The 18,840-nt window shown below is 37.4% G+C and overlaps 1 protein-coding gene across 1 annotated transcript in view; it reads left to right on the top strand.

The window, feature by feature from the left end:
- The window catches only part of LYPLAL1 (lysophospholipase like 1), a 28,173-nt gene extending 10,582 nt beyond the window's left edge, over positions 1-17,591 (top strand). Inside the window, exons 3-5 of the mRNA XM_075042620.1 lie at positions 4,875-5,044; positions 16,590-16,705; positions 17,334-17,591. Of these exons, the coding sequence (XP_074898721.1) occupies positions 4,875-5,044; positions 16,590-16,705; positions 17,334-17,573 (526 nt within the window). The 3' untranslated portion in view covers positions 17,574-17,591. The remainder of the gene's footprint in view (positions 1-4,874; positions 5,045-16,589; positions 16,706-17,333) is intronic.
- The last annotated feature ends 1,249 nt before the right edge of the window (positions 17,592-18,840 follow it).

Genomic DNA, 18,840 nt, shown 5'->3' with positions numbered 1-18,840 from the left:
GTAACTTTGCTTTCATTAGAAAAGCCTGCCATCAGCTTTAAGAGAGTCAAAACTTGCTTCTAGAATCATAGAATAGTTTGGGTTGGAAGGGACCTTTAAAGGCCCAACCCCCCTGCAGCGAGAAGGGATATCTTCAACCAGAGCAGGTCGCTCAGAGCCCTGTCCAACCTGACCTTGAATGTTTCCAGGGATGGGGCATCTACCATCTTTCCGGGCAACCTGTTCCAGTGTCTCACCACCCTCAGCGTAATACATTTCTTCCTTATATCTAGTCTAAGTCTACTGGTTTTTTGGTTTAAAACCATTACCCCTTGTCCTATCGCAACAGGCCCTGCTAGAAAGTTTGTCTCCATCTTTCTTATAGGCCCCCTATAAGGCTGCAATAAGGTCTCCCTGGAGCCTTCTCTTCTCCAGGCTGAACAACCCCAACTCTCTTAGCTTTTCTTCATAGGAGAGGTGTTCCGTCCCTCTGATCGTTTTTGTGGCCCATCTCTGGACCTGCCACAACAGGTCCATGTCTTTCCTGCGCTGAGGGAAGGCAGGCAGGGTCTCACCAGAGCAAAGCAGAACTTAAGCAGTCTGGCAGTGTGCTCTGTAGATTTTCTCAAAGGGATGCATAGTCTTCCAAAAGAGACCATTACAATATCTCATTTGATTCTGCCTCCTAACTGAGAGGAGATGGGTTTGGGAAGGAAGCAAAAGTGAGGATTTAAAAAAAATCTTGGATCTTTCTTTACTTGAATCTTGAAGCCTTTCTTCACTACAAATTCCCAGTTCTGTCTGACATCTCAGGAAGTTCTGTCTGGAACTTCAAGAAAGCTGTAAGCCAGCACCAGTGGTCTGGGTTTTATGTGACTGCATTAGCAGGGTGATCATAGCACTGAACGTGAAGGCAGTGATATAATTGTGAATCAGTAGAAAGTTTTGGGGGAAGAATATTTCCTATTTATCGGTGTGCAGTCTGCTACTCTTATGTTTGTTATTTAAAGCAGCTAGCAGTGGTGGCTTTTCTTTTAACTTAAAACGTTGAACAGGGACAGTGATTTATTGGATAAAGAACAAAAATACCTGTAGTTTTATGTGAATCGCTATGCTAATAGCATCATTTTGGAGATAGAATTTGGCATGGTTTTGGATCTGAACTTGAACCTTTAGAATTTGGCATGGGTTTGGATCTGAACTTGAACCTTGTGTAGCATCATTCGGTTGCTCTCCAATTCTGTTAACTTCAGATAATTTCAAGCTATTTAGCACAATTCTAAACATGATTAAGAAAGTGTAGAGTATATTACCTATGCTCCAGGAAGGTGAAAGAAGATGGTGTTATTTCTTCCTGCTTTCATTATATTTTCATTGTTAGTACATAATTCACATTAGCAGAAGCTAACCTATCTTCAGTTTGTGAAAACTTGAATCATCTGTATTACTTCGAAATTTTGCAGTGAAATCAATAGTGAAAATTACTTCTATTTGAATACATGTTTTAAAGGTTGAAAGGATGATAAATACTTACAGAGGTATTACAGGATTTTAAGGCATTCAAATATTAGGTGCGTAGGATCTTCCTGAAACTGCAGTCTCACGCAAGAAGTGTATGTGTGAGAAAACAATTGTAGATCAATGCACTCACTTAAAAAATAAGACCTATAAAGTAATCGGAAAACGTGGTCTAGACTGATTTGAGGATGTTGGGAAGCATTTTAAAGATCCTTTTCCTTGGGTTGCCTGCAGTTTCTTAAATGCTGTTTGATATTAGCCATGTATCTTTTACATCTTCTTTTCTCTTTCTTTTTAAATGTTAAGAATTAGTTCAATTTGTAGGAAATTGTGTTTAAAATGTCTCTTAAAAATGGGTGCAAGTTTGGATGTTGGATATACTCAGAGAGAGGGTTCTTGATTTTTGTTTTCCTGTACGGATTTGAATCTTTTGTGTGCTCCAGAGCAAGCAAAACAAAAACACACACACCCATTAAAACTAAACAAACAACAACAACAAAAAAACCCACACAACTTGGGGGGCTATATATTTTCATTCTGAGTTTCAACAGCACACATTTTGGAGACATGGAGCTTTATTTTTAGTATCATTTAAGAAAGAGATAAAGTGAGGCACCGAGGAAAAAATCATTGGGACTACAGGTACGAGTTTTAATTAAACTTAGGAAAGCAAAAAATCTAAACTTAAAGCTGACCATTTTGTCTGACACTGTCCTTAACTGACCATGCTGATCTTACCAGATGGACTTTTCACTCCACTCTGTATTTCTTTGCTTTTGTGTATTTCAGTCCAGCCTCTTGTGTCACTGTAACATAGGGGATTTTTTTATTTTTTTCTTTTGTGGTTTAATTGTATGAAAAAATTTTATGCTGTATTCTTGGAGCTGTGCAGATGGTTCCATGCCAAACATATTTGTTTACCGTGGTAATGTCTGAGTTGTAGTGTGCCAGCTAATAAAGGGATTTATTTAAGGAACAAGGTGAATGACTAAAACAGATGTGCCAGTTGGGTGAACCATTAAAAGAATCTTACTTCTCAGCTTTATGTAAAGGTTATTTTTAATGCATTTCTGAGAAATCAAGAGTGGTTGCAAGGATGTTTTGAGACAACTGAAAGCATCTTGTCTGCTTGCTTGGGAGTTCTTTTTATGTGGGCTTGAGACACATTAGTCTTTCATCTATCTTATTGAAGAATTTGCAAAGACAGCAGGTGAAAGTCCTGAATTTTGACATCTGATCAAGTATTATAATCTCATCATGGATTTTGTCCTGTTTATAAATTGTATGATTCTGTCTTTCAGTTGTGGGGAAAGCTGTTTTAATATCTCTGTAATGTAAATAGAAACTATCGTAATGTAGTACAAATATGTATCTTCATTCCCTGGAAATCCTGGGTCAATCTGCTGTAATAATACTAAAACCTTACACATGTTTTCTCACAGAAATATAAGGAACTCTGGTCTTGCTAGAAAATTAAGCATTCTGGCTGCTAAGCATTTTAACCAGAATTGATGTAGAATTGTGTGAGAGAGAAGCTAAAACCATGAATTAAATGCTGTTTGCCCAAGCGCTTAGTCTGTTGTACATCATATCATCCAAGTGACTTCCAGAAACTCCACTGATTCTGCTGTTGTTGGTACTTTTGACTGGAATGTCTCCTCTTAGAAGTTGACTTTTGTGAATTAGAGATTTGTAATCTTGTTTCTTAGGTGTTGATCAATTCATTTGGGAAGAATCCTGGAGACAGTGGTAATGCTAAAGAGAAGTTAAAAAAAAAAACAAAGCAAAGAAAGCAAAAGCATTTTAATAACATTTTTTAAACTTAGCTTTAGCTTGGAGTGTACAAAATAATTTGTTAATTCTTGTGCTTAAGTATATGGTCTGTTTTGAACTATGCAAATGAGGGGCTACTTAAGACACACACTGTGCTAAACTTGACCACATACTAGTATGCCATTCTGAATAACAGTAGATTTTAGATAACTTGTTCCTGAAGCTGTGCTCAAGAAGATGAAACAGTGTAGTCTGTCTGTCTGTACCTATCTGTTGCTGTTGTTTGCCCCTTTCTTTATATTTGGCTCACCAGGTTTTAAGTCATGGACTTTATTTATTTCATGGCACTGGACAGAAGAAAATCTGTATTCTCTCACTTTTGACATGTGTGACCAAGTAATGCAAATACTTTACTGTCTCTTGTACGCTCATACCAGTGGCAGTATTTCTGGTTTAGAAATAGCCATTTACATATGTGAAGCCTCTCTGGTATTAATGAAGGCAGAATTTGTTCCTTCATTAAGAATAATTGAAATAGTGGCTTTCTCATTTTAGGTTAGTTGTGGTTTTGTTTAATTCTAGTACTGAAAAAAATCCAGAGAGCACACAGAAGTCAGTGTTAGCATTTTCAGTGGGTTCCCATCCAGACAAATTTATCAAAGGCTGTCTGTTAGTAGGCAATGATTGTAATCTGATCTGAGCTCATCTGAGCTTAAGTAAAAATGAAAAATGTGCCCCCTGATTAAGCATTGCAATTAAGGATTTTAGGGGTCTTGGTTTTGAGATGAAGCATCAATCTCGTAGCAGTATGTTTGGTATTAAATTGTAGAGCCATTGCAAAGCAATTAGATCACCTTTCTTGGGATTTCAGGGCTCTATTCATCTTCTTTATTTAAAAACAAAGAAAAGGCTGCTGGAATTGTAGCTTCCTTGATTATTTGAGGTTTGGGCAGCATGTTAAAGCACTTAAAATACTAATCTGACAACACAGTATTGGGGGGGGGGGGGGGGAGTGTCATGTCTCTAATTTGTGTCTGTGTACCAATACAGTAAGCACATGGCATTTCTTTCAGTTATTTTTTATGAGATACCTGCCCCATTAAGGTGGGGATGGCTGTATTTATTTAAGAAAAAGAAAAATTGACAGAAGGAAAAAGACCTAGAGGTTCATAATACCTATCTCCTGTCAATTTCAACAAGAATAAGACAACTGAATCCCATAAAGTTAGCTCCTGCAAAGCTTTCTTGTTTAGCAGTTACTTCAGTTTGTCTTATTCCAAAGTTGATTTCAACCTTAACTTTAAGATTAAGAATGTCTCAACAGAGTTAAGATTTAAAACGTTTAGCTGACCCGATCAGTCTTGACATTGAACTGACTGAAACTTGCATTTTACATAACTTCCAAATGCTGCCTTCATTCTTGAAGGACCATGTTTTGAATGCAAGGAAATGCAATGTGACTGGATGTAAATTGAGTTAGACCTGGAAGAGGTTCCTTCTTTTCCTTTGCTGGAGAGATACTGAATTGTTTTTAACACGTATGCTGAAGGCTTTTGATCTTATGCTTGGTTAATCATTTGTTTTCTTTCCTTCCACCACTCCAGGCCATATACACCTATGAAAGGAGCTTTTTCCACTGTGTGGTTTGACAGGTATAAGATCTCTAATGACTGTCCAGAACACATTGAAAGTATTGATTCTATGTGCCAGAGACTTACAGACTTGATCAACGATGAGATTAAAAATGGCATTGCAAAGAATAGGATACTAATAGGTAAGAGAGACTTACTTTTAATGTGTTTATTTTAATGGTTTTTAATTGTTAAGGGATCATCTACTTTGAATTTACTCCATCTTGAAAGCTTGTAAGCATGCCTTAAAACTGCTGAACAGCCTCTTCAGCAGCCAATCCTCAAGAATATTGAATCATTATTTAAACCTGTTATAACATGGGGAATGTGGCTAAATGTAAGCAGTGTCCTCAAAAATGTAACTTTAAACTGTTTTTATTGTAAATGGTAATTTGTAATAGTTATTTAAAATGCAGAGTGGGCAGTTATTTACTTCAAAAAGTACATATTTTTACTATTTCCTTTTAGCCCTTTTTTAAGGATGGAAAAGTATGCTTTCCGAAAATGACTTGTATTTTGGAGAGTGGAGATGTAGCATATAAATAATCATGAGCTTTTCCTTACTGCTCTGATCATTTTGGGTCAAGTTAATTCATGGGGAAAAAAATTTGCATGTTACACATCACTAAAGATTAACACTTGATAACAAGTGAAGTATTAGCTGTCATATTTCATATGTGTCTATATTCCTGTCCCTCCTAATTTCCACAAATTTCCAGTAACTTTTACAGTACTGCTGTGAAATAGATAGTGGGATATTGAGGCACAGGAGTTGAGGGCAATGGAGTAGCCTGTGTCGGAGAGGGAATGAGAGTTCAGGAGTCCTTGGCTCCCTGTCCCATCTGTAGACCACAAACTATTTCAGGTTGGGGAAAAAACTCTTAGTGTGGGAACTTATAAATTTATGGCCAACTGAGTCATGCCGTCAAAATCCTGCGTGGCAGAGCCACTACCATTCAGCCTACATGTTTTCTTGGTCCAGCCCCATGTTGCTCTTTGAAGGCCTCTGTTTACTTTCCCTTTCTGGCTCATTGCCCTGGCTGCAGAATGCATTGTTTTGGATGGTTGTCAGCACAATCTCTTTGATCTGTCTTTCCTGTGTTATACCTGCTGGCTTGGAAACGGCTGAAGAAATGCAGGTGCTTTTCTGTAGAGTGAGCTGGGAGATGTTCTGTGTAGATCCAACTTGCTACTAGGCTTTTCTCCTTTTTCTGTAGCCTTCAAAATTAGAACTGAGAGTTCTAATTAGTGAGACTGCAGAGTATGGAAGTTCTTTTACAAGTCATAAGCAGAGTAAGGAAGTTGGTATGCACCAATTGTTTTTTCAGCCTGTAGATTCTTTGGAAGTCCCCATCTCTGTGTGTTTGCATTCCTCATCTGTAAATCAGAAATAATTGTACTTATTTTCTCACTCTTGAGAGCTGTGGTTTCAGGCTTCTAGAATAAGGCACGGTTTCCTTGCCTCTGTGACAGACACTACATGCATACATCCTCACAGTTGAATCTAATATTAGTGCAACAAGCAAAATAAGGCAGCCCTGAATTAGCTCCATCCAAAGTGCAGAAGGGGACCCATGTGGACGCAGAAGAAATTTGCTAGTGGAAAATGAACCGTGTCACTTGTGGCTGCACAAGATTAAGTGTTCTTCCCCAAGAACTTTGTGCCTTCTCTGCACTGGTTTTGATGATTAACCAGTGTGTGATACAGTGGAGAATGAAGCTTGGAGATCGTGTAATGTTTCTGTGCATAAAGGTTGGGTGTATTATCAGTCTGAGTCAGTCTAATGTGACATTCTTAGTTGGTTTAGATGGGACTTGGTATAAATAATTGCCCATCTTCTAGCATTGTTTCTTACAGGAAATGAAGAATTCTTTAAAGGCACCTGGCAGCTTTATAAAATTTTTGATCAAAAGAAAATATGAGATCAAGGTTTGGTTAGGAAGATGTAGTCAGTATGTCTACACCACACTGTAATGTCCACTAGAAAAGGAGAAATGAGTGGCCTGAATTTTTTCTGAGTTTGGGAAAGATTGGTGTACGGGAGATAATGGAAGATATGGTCACTTGCTTAGAATGTCAAAGAACTAAGTCTTGTCAGATCTTTTCAGATTTCTTTTTGAAAAACTCAGGAATATCCATCTGGTACAAGAAGAAGAGGCTTGAGGTAACAGGTGGGGAGCAGACAGTGGATTTGTGACTGCTGGTACCGTAGAGTTGCAGGAGGCAGCCTTCTTGAGGTGAAGGGAAAAATAAGACAATTATAGCAGAGGAAACCATAGTGAAATTTTGCTATGAATATTTCCTCAGTGCATTCAGTGATGTTGAGTCATGTTGGAGATCCATAATGGGAATACTGGTACATATCTTATTATGGAAAGTGGAGACAAAATAGTTGGGAGAAGAGACTGGAGGACTTGGGAGTATGAGGAGCGGTGGGGGCCTTTTCAGGCGGGTCACAGAAGCCAAGAGAGCAGAGCAGTTGCAGGAAGAGGTAGTTACAGGGAATTAAATGGATGTTAAAGGGTTAAGGAGAACTGGGTTGTGGGACTGTCTGTTTTGTAATGAGTGGGAGTTTTAATGAGTGGAAAGAAAACAAAATGAGTATGAGAAAGGCAACAAGATTGAAGGTTATGGTTTTATATGGAATAGCGGACTAGAAATTACAGGCTGAGGATGAGTGTCAGATATTGTTAGATGAGGGCAAGCGAGGTGTTAGGCAAGCAGGAAGGTGGGTAGCTGCTGACAGCTCAGAGGTGTGGGATAAGAAGGCAAGATCTGAGGGAGCACTGTGCAAAGGAGAACGAGTGGGAAGAGAGGGGAAGCAGGAGCAGGCTCTCAAGCAGTGGAAAATGAGAAGCCCAACACCTGGTGTTCTGGGGGATGATTCTCCTTCTGGAGCCATTCAGACTTTCCACAAGGCTCAAGATTGTGGGTACAGTAAGATCATTTGTTCTGAAAGAAATTATAGCCTGCGCTGTTTGTTTAGGTAGCACAGTTGGCTCCGAAATCCACAAGTGGCTGCTTGTAGGGCAGAACTCTAAAGCTGAGAATGGAGTCCAGGTTGTGCAATGCCACTCCTCTTTTTCTATATCAAGAAAAATATTGGTGCAGCCTTGTTTTCAATAGCTGCTCTATGAATCTAATTCTAAAGAATTAAATTACTTTATTTACTGGAGGTAAATGAAGTCATCTTATTAAAACCTCCATATCAATTTAGCGTAACAACCAGCACGTGGTAGTACACGGCTCATCTACCCATTCCTATTTCCTGGCAGTTTCATGAGTTGCTTTCCTAATAATACAGAAGTCTTTTGAAGGAAGTAAACCTTAATGAGCCAGGAGTCTATTTCCCCTGACCTTAGAGGAGGAAGGAAGGGAGACTGCAATATATAATTATTCAAAGATAATTATATCATCCCCAGAATTTGATAATGGAAGTCACTCTTTAGCCAAACATTCTTCTTGAGTTACTCTTACTGGTCTTCCTGGCTAAAGCGCTGCTTACAAATAATCCTGCAAGTAGGTTTATATTGACTTTGGAGATAGAAGAGGATGATAAAATTAGTCAAATTCTGTCACTTGGAGCTTTGATAGTATCCCTTCTTAAAAACTGGATGTATTCCTTCTTTATAAATGCCTGAATTCATTGCTAAATTAGCTAAACAAGCAAATAACCACAGTTTGAAATGTGGGACAATCATTTCTTTTTCTATTTAAAGCTGAGTTTTCAGGTGGTGGTGGTTTTGCTTTGGTTTTGTTTTCTTGTGTTTCGGGTTTTTGGTTTTTTTTGGGGGGTGGGTTTGGTTTGTTTTTCGTTTTTTGTTTTGTTGGGGGTCTTTTAACTGCTTCCATAGTGATAGTGCACTACAAAATACTCCACTTTGTTGAAATCCTTGACAATTTCCACCTATCTTATTCAAGAATATGTAAGAAGCTCTTGAAAGAAATGGCCACTTCACATTTGGAGCTTTCCAGTAGTGCTCTCTTCAGTCAACTACACTTCACTGAAAGGCAGTCTTTTTGTTCTCTTATTTTGTTCTTAATTTAGCGCTGCTTTCCTACTTTTACAGGTCACTTTTTGTGTAGTACAGAAATGCTGATCCAAGCTTGTTGGTCTCTGCCACCTGTAGTCACTTGTGTAAGCAGCCAGTGAAAATAAACTTTCCATAACAGTCCTGTAGATTTGACTCTATGCCAAAAAACACATGCATGATTCCTGACCCCTTGTACTGTAACAATAACACAAGACACACAACCACTTTTTGTTTATTGCTAGACTTCTTACATAGCTACTGAACCATGGTGGAAGTAACATGAAAGCTCTGTGTTTCTTGTAAATATTAGCATTTCCATCTCTCTCAGTGTGTGTGAGAATGGGATGGGAAGGAAATATCTTGGCTTTGGCATTGCAGAGAAAGAGGATTCTGTAAATATGGGAAGATAAAAAATAAACAATAAATCGTTAAAACATTGGGCAAACTATTTCACCTACAGTCTTGGTATTTTATGTCTTTGGCTTCTAAGCCTTTTGCTGTCGCTCATCCTATCTTGTATCTTCTGTCTTTATTAGGAAAATGTTGTCTTTCATTTAGAGGCACTTACTATCTTGCTCTCACAAAGTAAATTCATGGTTTTATATTGCTGTTTGTCACTGCAATTCAAATGAGATTTATCTTTCTTTATCACCCATTATGTGGCTTTGTGGTTTATCTAAATTATGCCTGTGAGATGCTGGGCTCAAAGCAGTCCTGTTAGTCCATCTCCCCCATAATACCAGCAAACATTTCATTAATTTTCAGTGCGTCAGTGTAGATTTGCATTGCATTTGTAGTTGGGGACAAATGTTTGCTCCTCTTGTTCGTTTGCACCTGAACTGGCCATTTATGTATCTTTTGGATCTATACTACTCTTTTACTTCCTGATGCACAAGCAAGAGACATTAACAAATGAATGTTTCTGTTTCCTTCATAAAACATTCAGTAGGAGGTACAAATGCTAATAATTTTAACCAGAGTGTAGGATCCACCACTTGTCACTTTGTTTCCCAGCTCTTGAGGGTGGCCATATTAATGTATCTAGAAACGAGGGTCTTTGAAAGGTGACACATTCTCAGTTTTGATCTGCATGGTGAATGACAGGCTTAGCAAATGACAGTGAAGATTAGGAGAAAATAAGGCTCACAGCAGTAAAACCAAAACCAATTCAATCTTGATATTGTCATCACATATTATCATCAGCTAATAGCTTTGGGAAGAAAAGAATTATAAAGTGAATCAAATTCTGATCTTTTCAGCCTTAGCAGAAACTCTGTTGAAAACATATGCTTACTCATCTTTAATAAATGTCTGAATTCAGTGCAAAATTAAACGGATGGATGGGCTTTTAGAATGCTTTGAGAGTCATGTGTAGACATGCCACAGGGTGCACACTAACCTATACTTTCTTCACAGTTGTGCCTACAGGACCATAGAAGACTGGAGCTTAACAACATTTGCTAATCCATCTTCATGTGTTAGTGCAGGTTCAGTTCTTTAGGCAAATCCTTACCATTGCTTTTCTGACTTCTAAAAGATCTCCGTTAATGGAAGGTTCACAGCTTTCCAAGGCAACCCATTCCTGTGCTTCACTATTCTTCAATTTAGAGAGCCTATTTTCTGGTTTCTTTTCTGTGATTCAGTTTAAAATCATGAATACCATGAGCATAAAGAATAGGTTATTCTCTTCCTTTTTCCATGTTATGCGGTTATGCTCACTGTAAAAATGAAAGGTGAGTGTTGTGCTGTTATCCTCAGAAACAACTGAGAAAACACACTAGGTAAATAAAGCAAGCCATAGATTTGATAGAGTAACATCATGGTAAAAATTGATTTGAGACTTTTCGTGGATTTTATTTTCCTTTTAGTGCTAAAAATTATGATTGCTTAGGTACACACGTTGGGTTCCCCTCTTATACCCATATCAGTTGAAAATAAACCCATGACTGGTTCTGGTTTTACTGCGAGTTGATACGTTAGAAACTATTGTATACTTGTTTTTACAAGAAAGTGGTAAAACCTGTACCACTTAAATATGCATTTCAAAATGTGTTTTGGCTGGGGAGAATGTTGGGTAGCAAATCCATTCATGTTCCTAATGAGAGGAAGTGGCTGAGCCACCCACGGAAGTTGGCTTTGTTCTTGTAAAGACCTCAGTTACTGAGTAACAAACAGAATGAAAAGGCTATCAAAGGTGGAAACGAATCATTGCAGTTCTGCTAGTTTGTAAGGTTAGTGTTTAGTGAAGTTTCGTGGATAGATTAAAAAGAGAACATGGCTGCTGTGAGGAAATTCACTTGAGACAAAGTACATGCTTGAGCACTTACACAGGAGCAGTGTTCAGGGAGTTCTGTGGAGAAGGGAGTTTGCTGTTCCACTGGCATTTGTCCTCTTTGCTGATACTCATATATGAATGCTGTTAAATGTATATAATACTTCCATTCATGGATGAAGAAGGAAGAAACAAAAACAGAAAGTCAGCTTCTTTGCAGATGATGTGTAGAACAAGGTTCTGCTGTTACCATTAATAGAAGGTAAATCACAGAAAGTCCCTAGGGAGAGCAGAAAGTAAACTGAAATGTAGCTTTAGGGAAAAATTCCTGATGACAAACTGATTAAAGTAACTCTTAAGTTGAAATATCTAAAGAAAAGAGAAATTGAGAATGAAAAATGCTGGGAGAATGGACAGAAAATGAGGCAAGAGTATGTAATGTATTGTGATGATAACAGAATGGGCAAAGACAATTTCTAAGTGTGCTGACGTAGCCTTATACAGTGGAAGAGTGTGTGTCTGTGCACAGGCATTCTAAGCTGTAGCATTCATCACTTGCCACTTAGTTACCAAAGCTGTACTGACAAATTTGAAGAAATACAGGGAAGATGAACAGCTACTAGAGAGAAACTAGTGAAGAAATAGTGCTTAAAATAAACACCCCCAAACACACCCCTACACCCAAGTCCGAATCCTTATCTCATCAAAGTCTGGGGCTTAGCTTCTCCTCTTCCTCCTTTGGTTCTGTGCTGTAATGAAGCAGTTTCTGCCTCCACCATTCAAATTCATGCGAGAAGAGCTCAAGGTCTGTCTCTGCAACTAGCAGAAGATCTGTACTCAATGCAGATGGCAGAATTCATGTGTTAAATGTGATTAATAACTAAAATTTGTTTCCTATGGCTGTGATTTCTAGTGTGGAAAACAGCTTTGATCACGTTTTAAAATTATACTGGAAAGACTGAAAAAGTGATCTGGTTTGTTGTTTCCTAAGTCCATAATCACTATCTAGAAAAAATTGACTAAGGCATTTCACAGTCAGATCTATATGACTTGGGAAGCAATCGGCTACGTCAAACCTGTGTGTGTTAGAGAATTGTGTTTTCCGTAAAGGAGAATGAAAACCTAAAGAGCTTTCTGAACTCAGGAATAGGTCATTGCAGGCACTAAACAGGAGCATGGGGGAGAAGGCAGAGTTTTTAGCATTCTCTCATGCATATAGGACATAAGAGGGAGAGACTAAATAAAGAAATCTTTGTGCCAGATAATAAAGTTGGTCATTTTCTGAGATACAAACCCAAACATTGTTAGACCAAATACAGAGAGAAATGAATAAAGCTGAAGTTTGACAGTAGGTAAATATTTGGTTTCCTGAACTCGATATAATGTTGAAGTGTCATCATGGACCAGATTATCATTTCAGACAGATACAAATGAGGAGCAAATTAATATAAATCAAGATCTTTAGCAGAAGTGAGCTCAAGGTTTTATACAAACACTTTGATGTTTAAAAGGCTCCTAAGGCCATTTACAAGCTCTGGAAAGAAGGTTTTATCACTGAAAAATGGCAGCTGAGATGAGGGTTTCTGTTTTATTCAAGCAGGAATAAATTACATATGAGAAATTCAGTCTCTGTTCACTCGGTGTTACATCATTGTATGGCTGGGGTTACCTTAACATTGTTACAAATGATATTCCAGCAGAGAATGGTGGTTTTTTGGTGGGTTGGGGTTTTTGGGGGGTTTTGGGGTTTTTTTTTTCAGTAAAGTATTGCATGGCAGTTTCCTTCTGATTCAGATTCTTTAATTTGGAAATGTAATGATCCTGTGATTTCAGCAGATCTTTCTCAACTAGCAAAGCAAGTTACAAGGAGCTTTCTTCTCACTGCAAAGGGGTATTGCCTAGAAACCAGCACTACACAGATGCAGATTTGAGGTCATAAATGTGTACTTGAGTTAAGTTTCTTTGCAACTGAAAGTGCTTTACTTAATTGAGTCTGGTTTGTATGTGCTTACATTTTCGCCTGTGCATAAACCTCCTTTTTAAGTGAGGAAAGTTAATAGTTAGATGCTTTCCTGGTATCCTGAACATTGTAGAGCCAACCCTTTTTAACTGTTTTGAAGCATTAATCACAGATCCCTTTAAAAATAGATAAAAGGGGAAAAATGGAAAAAGAACATACTTTTTATGTGAAACCTAGTGGCAAATTCTGAACTTCTGTACACACCCTTTGTACTTCTTGGAAGTATATTGGTCTCAAGTGAATGGCTTGCTATTTTCTGCCCATCTAAGGTTGAAATGTTGCTCTGTCATTTTTGATATTGATTAACACTCATGACACAATCTGCTTAGCAATGTTCTGAGGTTTACGTATTCTATATGCTGAGATTGGTGTACATAAGCATACTTGTACTTTTGTGTTTTGCTTACATTCTGTCACTTCATATGTGTTTTGTGTAATATCTATACCTGCCTCTTATTTTTCTTTAATCCAAAATTTTTGAATTCTTATAAAAGGTCTTGACTGAGCATGTCTTTTATGTGTTATATCAAATTTACGCTTATACTGAAATACTTGTAATCAAAAAAAAATTGTCTCCAACTACAAGTGCTTATTCTAATTGTTGTTTCAGAAGCATTTACTATACGGCATTTACTCAGAGATTGTTGTGGTATCAAGTGATAAACTTCAGGTTTTCCCCTGGAAAACTAAATTCAAAGAACTAGTCCTTTGTATTACATTTGCTCATAGTAGTATGAGCCACATAAAAGAACCATTACCTAATATTCTTCTAAACAGAAGGTGACTGCATTGTCAAAGACTGCTGGTGAGTAATTGCAGATAGTGTTGCCAGATGGTGACTAACTGGGTACAAAATTTTAGATTAAATCATTTACAAACTAGTAATGAGTTTTCAATGCAGCTTTTTCCCCTGTATTCTAAAATACTTAAAATGGACTTCATTTTATATGTGGACAAAGTATATATGTATTTATTTGTAAGCAAATGCAAAATGGTCTCTTAAAGTGTAAGTGCTACTTTTGGGGTTTGGGGATGCCAGCGTCATTCTGGATGATCAAAAGGAAATGAAGAAGTAAATGATCAGATTCCACAGAAGAGAATAAAGGAAACTTCAGCACAAGATACTGTTGTTTACATAGTAATTTTGCATAGCTGTTGTATTCTATATACTTTCTCAGAAGGCTGTATTTTTCTCTCTCTTTGAATGTGGGGTCAACAGTGTTGAATTTTTGTGATTACTATGACATGCAATTTTTTTTTTTCATTGTAGCATTCTTTTACATGTGATGAGAACATCTCTGATAGGAAATAGTGATGCAGATGAAAGGCTTGCAGTAGTATTTTCAATATTTTTATTTTTGTGAAGATATATTTATTCAAAATTACAGGTGATGTGAGCTCTGTGAGTTTTTAAGGTGTGCTCCGAACTTGTTTACCACATTTATTCCTACTTTTCTTCAACTACCTTTGTTTCTGAACTGCCACTAGGCACTTAGACATGCTACATTTAACTTTGAACTGGTTAAAGATTGATTCATAGGGTAAATAGCAGGTCCTGGCTTTATTTACCAAAGATAAATATCAAGGTATTATCAGGCCCTTGGGTGCATAGCTACAGGATCTCAGGCATATCTCCTGGTTTTGAGGATACAGCTCTCATAATTCAGTTAAGGACTCTGTTTGAAAAAGGAAAGCAAGACTCCAGTCTTCGACATTGTGTGGTCTTGCTCCTTCTCCCTAAGATTCAAGTTCTGCAAGTCAGGAACCTGCAGTTACTGCTTTTGGCCATAATCATCTCTTAAGACTACAAAGTGACAGTAAGTAGAAAGAAGAATCAGAAATTCAGCAGAAATTCTGATCAGAAATTCATCAGAAATAAAAAAAAAATGTTGTGTGCGTGAAAGAAAACACTTCACGTCTAGATTATTCTAGTGTTTTCAGGAAAATTTCCTACACAAATCCAGCCAAATCTTCCAGTCATAACATGGGACGGAGCGTGAGCTAGAAGGGCCTCGGACCTGCTGGGACTTGCAGTAAACATGCTGGAAGAGGATTCCACATTAGGAACAGTCAGTCCATGACCCAACTAATATTTACAAAGTGCAGTGTTTTCCGCTTCTGAGCTTGTGCGCACCAGAGATTTCCTGTGTGGTCCAAGGATCCTGTCAAGTACCAAAGTTGCAGGGTGTCATTGGGCTCAGTTTTGGTGCTGCAGTGACACTGCTTCCTGGCTGGGTTTTGTTCAGCACCCATGTCAAACTTCTGCATAGCACAGAAGTCAACCCCAGAGGGCTTACATAGCCCTTGCAAAAGACCCATTCCCATTCTGGAGTCTTATTGTAATAGCTTCAAAAAGATAACAAGCTGAAATGGTTTGGTATTTTGTCTACTATTTTTGCATTTCTTCTTCAATCCCTCATTCATCTCTTGTGTGTGAAAAGGTCTGGGCTCAGAATTTTGCAACTAATTAACACCAGTTAACATCTGGCACAAACCAATTGTATCACCAGTACCCTGGGTACAAATGCTGCTCTAAGTAGAGCTGCAGTCATAACCTTTCTGCTGGTTGCCATCTGTGCTAGAAGAGGTTTCAGCAGCAAGTCATTCTTCACTCTAGTCATTATCTGGATACAGTCAATATAATAGCCTATGTACTGTGTCCTTGTGAAGTAATGCAGTAGTCTGGATTTCTTTCCTAATGAATAAACGTTTGTCATGTAAAAATCATCCCTGAGGAATTATCTCGCGTAAGGAATTAGTGTAGCTGAAGAGACATACGGAATACAGAAGGCCATTAATTCAGAGATCCTGTTAGAGCTCAGGTAGAGTACATTGCAATCATACCCTACTTATTTTATATCCTAAGGTGAAACAACAGGAAAAAAATCCCTCAACCTTTATGTACTAGTCTAATGTAGTGAATGTGCATTGATTATGTGCAGTAGTGATACAGATCTTTCATGTGTGAATGCTACTAGCCTAGGGGAAAAATAAGTTGAATAAAAAAGCAGTGAGAATTATCTGTTCATAGAGTTTTGCTTTGTTAATGTCAGAGAATATATGGCCACAGTGTTCAACTACCTGGTAGGGGCCATGCATGAATGGCTTCTAAAGGAATGGCATTTTGGCTGATTTTTTTTATTTCTCTGTCAGTAATGAATCTTCAGCAGTACTTTAGCTATCCAACTTCTTAATTGAATCATGCTTTGATTTAAGGTGATTGTAACCTTTATGTTACTCAGGACATTTTTTGATTGCATTGTGTATAAAAGAAACAAGTCTGAAGATAAAAATAAATTGCATGTTCGGTTACAAAGACATATAGCAAAATCCAATCTTTGTTTCTTTTGTTGCATCCTAGGAGGCTTTTCAATGGGAGGTGGAATGGCAATGCATTTAGCATACAGGTTTCATCAAGATCTGGCAGGAGTCTTTGCTTTGTCTAGTTTTCTCAATAAAGACTCTTCTGTTTACCAGGTGAGTGTGTGGTAGACTTTACAGAAAAACTTGTTAGCTAAAAGAAAAACATGATAATTAAAATTGAGTATAGCATGTTTATTCATCTGAGGCAATTGATTAATATCCTAAACTTATGATGTTTCCTGGAAATAGGTAAGCAGACTATTAGGGAAGTGAGGCTTTAAAGCTGTCTTTACATGATATTTTTTTGCTTTTTTGCACAGACAGTACAATTATTTTATTCAAAGTAAGTCAGATTAGAAGGCAGATTAACAAATTAAATGCTTTGCATGTTGTCCTTAGTTGTTAGAACTCCATGTAACTGTAACTATTCTTTGAAAATTTGTGATGAATTACAATACTCATGGGCTCCATCTGCTGTCATGAATTTTTTCTATTTCTCTCTTATTTGGAGAGGGATATAGACCTTAAAGTAAACCCTATCATTTGTCAAATTAGCACATTGGAATCTGAAGTGCAGGGTTTTTTTCCAATATTTCCTTGTTTCCTTTTGTAGAGATAGTACAATATGACCACTAAAACGCAGGTTAATAAATGAAATGCTATGTAAACTGTCACCATGTAATTGTAACTATTCTTCTAAAATTTGTCATGATGTGTCTGACAGTGTTTCTTCTCCATCCAGGCTTTGAAAAGAAATCAAAGTGTTCTTCCAGAATTATTTCAGTGTCATGGAACTGCTGATGAACTAGTTCTCTACTCATGGGGTGAAGAGACCAACAAGATGTTAAAGTCACTGGGAGTATCGGCATCACTTCATACTTTTCCAAACCTTAATCATGAGTTAAGCAGAACTGAAATAGAAAAACTAAAAACCTGGATTGTAAAGAAATTACCTGTTGAAGCAGCAAAGACAAATGAATAAAAGAAGATGCAGCTTTCATATACTTTCTGGTTTTTGTGATTTTAAGATCATGCATGGCATGTATGTGGGTGTCCCATATACGTTATATAAGCAAGCTTCACATAGACACTGTGTTATATTCCATAAAGTTCACTTAAGTGGTGAAATGATGATGCTGACTGTTAACACTCATTTTATCATATGGGTTTCTTTTTTCTGTTTTCTTGTCCAGTTTTTAAATACACATCCATGTCAGTCTATGGAAAATAATGAATGATAATATTAAAACCATTCCTAAATAATCAAAACAGCATTCAGGAAGCATTGCTCTGAATTTCCCAGATACTTTTTTATTTTTTTGGTGTGTGTTCTAAGATGGAAAAACATACAGTGGTATGGTTGTCTTTCTAATGGCATTACAGCAGAAAAAGGCCAGTTATTTTAATAACGGACTTTTACTTGTAGAAATACATGCATATATTCAAGTTAGTTCACTGAGAGGAACCATATTGGGTTCAGTTGGATTTTCAGCATGTAGGAATGAACCTGCTTCAAATCAGAGTTGTATGTCACCTCAAAAAAATAACTGAGGTTTGTGTTATATTTTTTAAAGTCATAAGTAGCTGTGTGTAGCTAGCTACACCACAGGCTTTTGTTTTTACCCATTCTCATTGGTTTGTTACTCAGAGATCTAGCTTTATGTGAGTTGCTTGAGCCCTGTGTCGTTTATAGTGTAGGTTTAAAAAAATTAAAAAGTGCTATCATGATTGTTAAGATCTATCCTGTTTTTGAAGAAATCATTCTTTGGGCAGTGTTCCTGTAGAAACTTATTTTTGCCAACAGTTTTATTTTGGCCTGCAAGAGCACATTTTAAATTAAAAGATCAGGATACTTGACTCCCCTGTGAATATTTAAGAGTTGTAAATAATGATTGTGATATAAAGAAAACTTGTATCCCATTATTTTAATGGTGGATGATTCATCTCTGTGTCAGTTTGATAAATTAACTCAGAGTATAAATATCTATTCTTATGTAATTTTAATGCTTTTTTTATTTCCCCCCCTCTGCCCCATTTTTTCCTCCCCAAATTCAGTAATTTTATTAGCATGACAAGGTATTCAGCCTTTTGCCAAAGCCAATAGATCCAAGTCTCTTGCTTAATCTTCTCCTTCCCCCTTTTCTGAAGAGTGGATCTAGGACACTGTTGTTTGCTCTGTCACAGCAGATTCCTGCCAGTATTGGCTATGACTCCAGAAGTGTCGGCCAACTCCAGGGACTAAGAGTTTT

Source organism: Buteo buteo, chromosome 12 (assembly GCF_964188355.1).
Source record: "Buteo buteo chromosome 12, bButBut1.hap1.1, whole genome shotgun sequence".
NCBI classification, from domain to species: domain Eukaryota; kingdom Metazoa; phylum Chordata; class Aves; order Accipitriformes; family Accipitridae; genus Buteo; species Buteo buteo.
The sequence above is the reverse complement of the archived record's forward strand: the minus strand, read 5'-3'. Positions and strand labels throughout refer to the sequence as shown.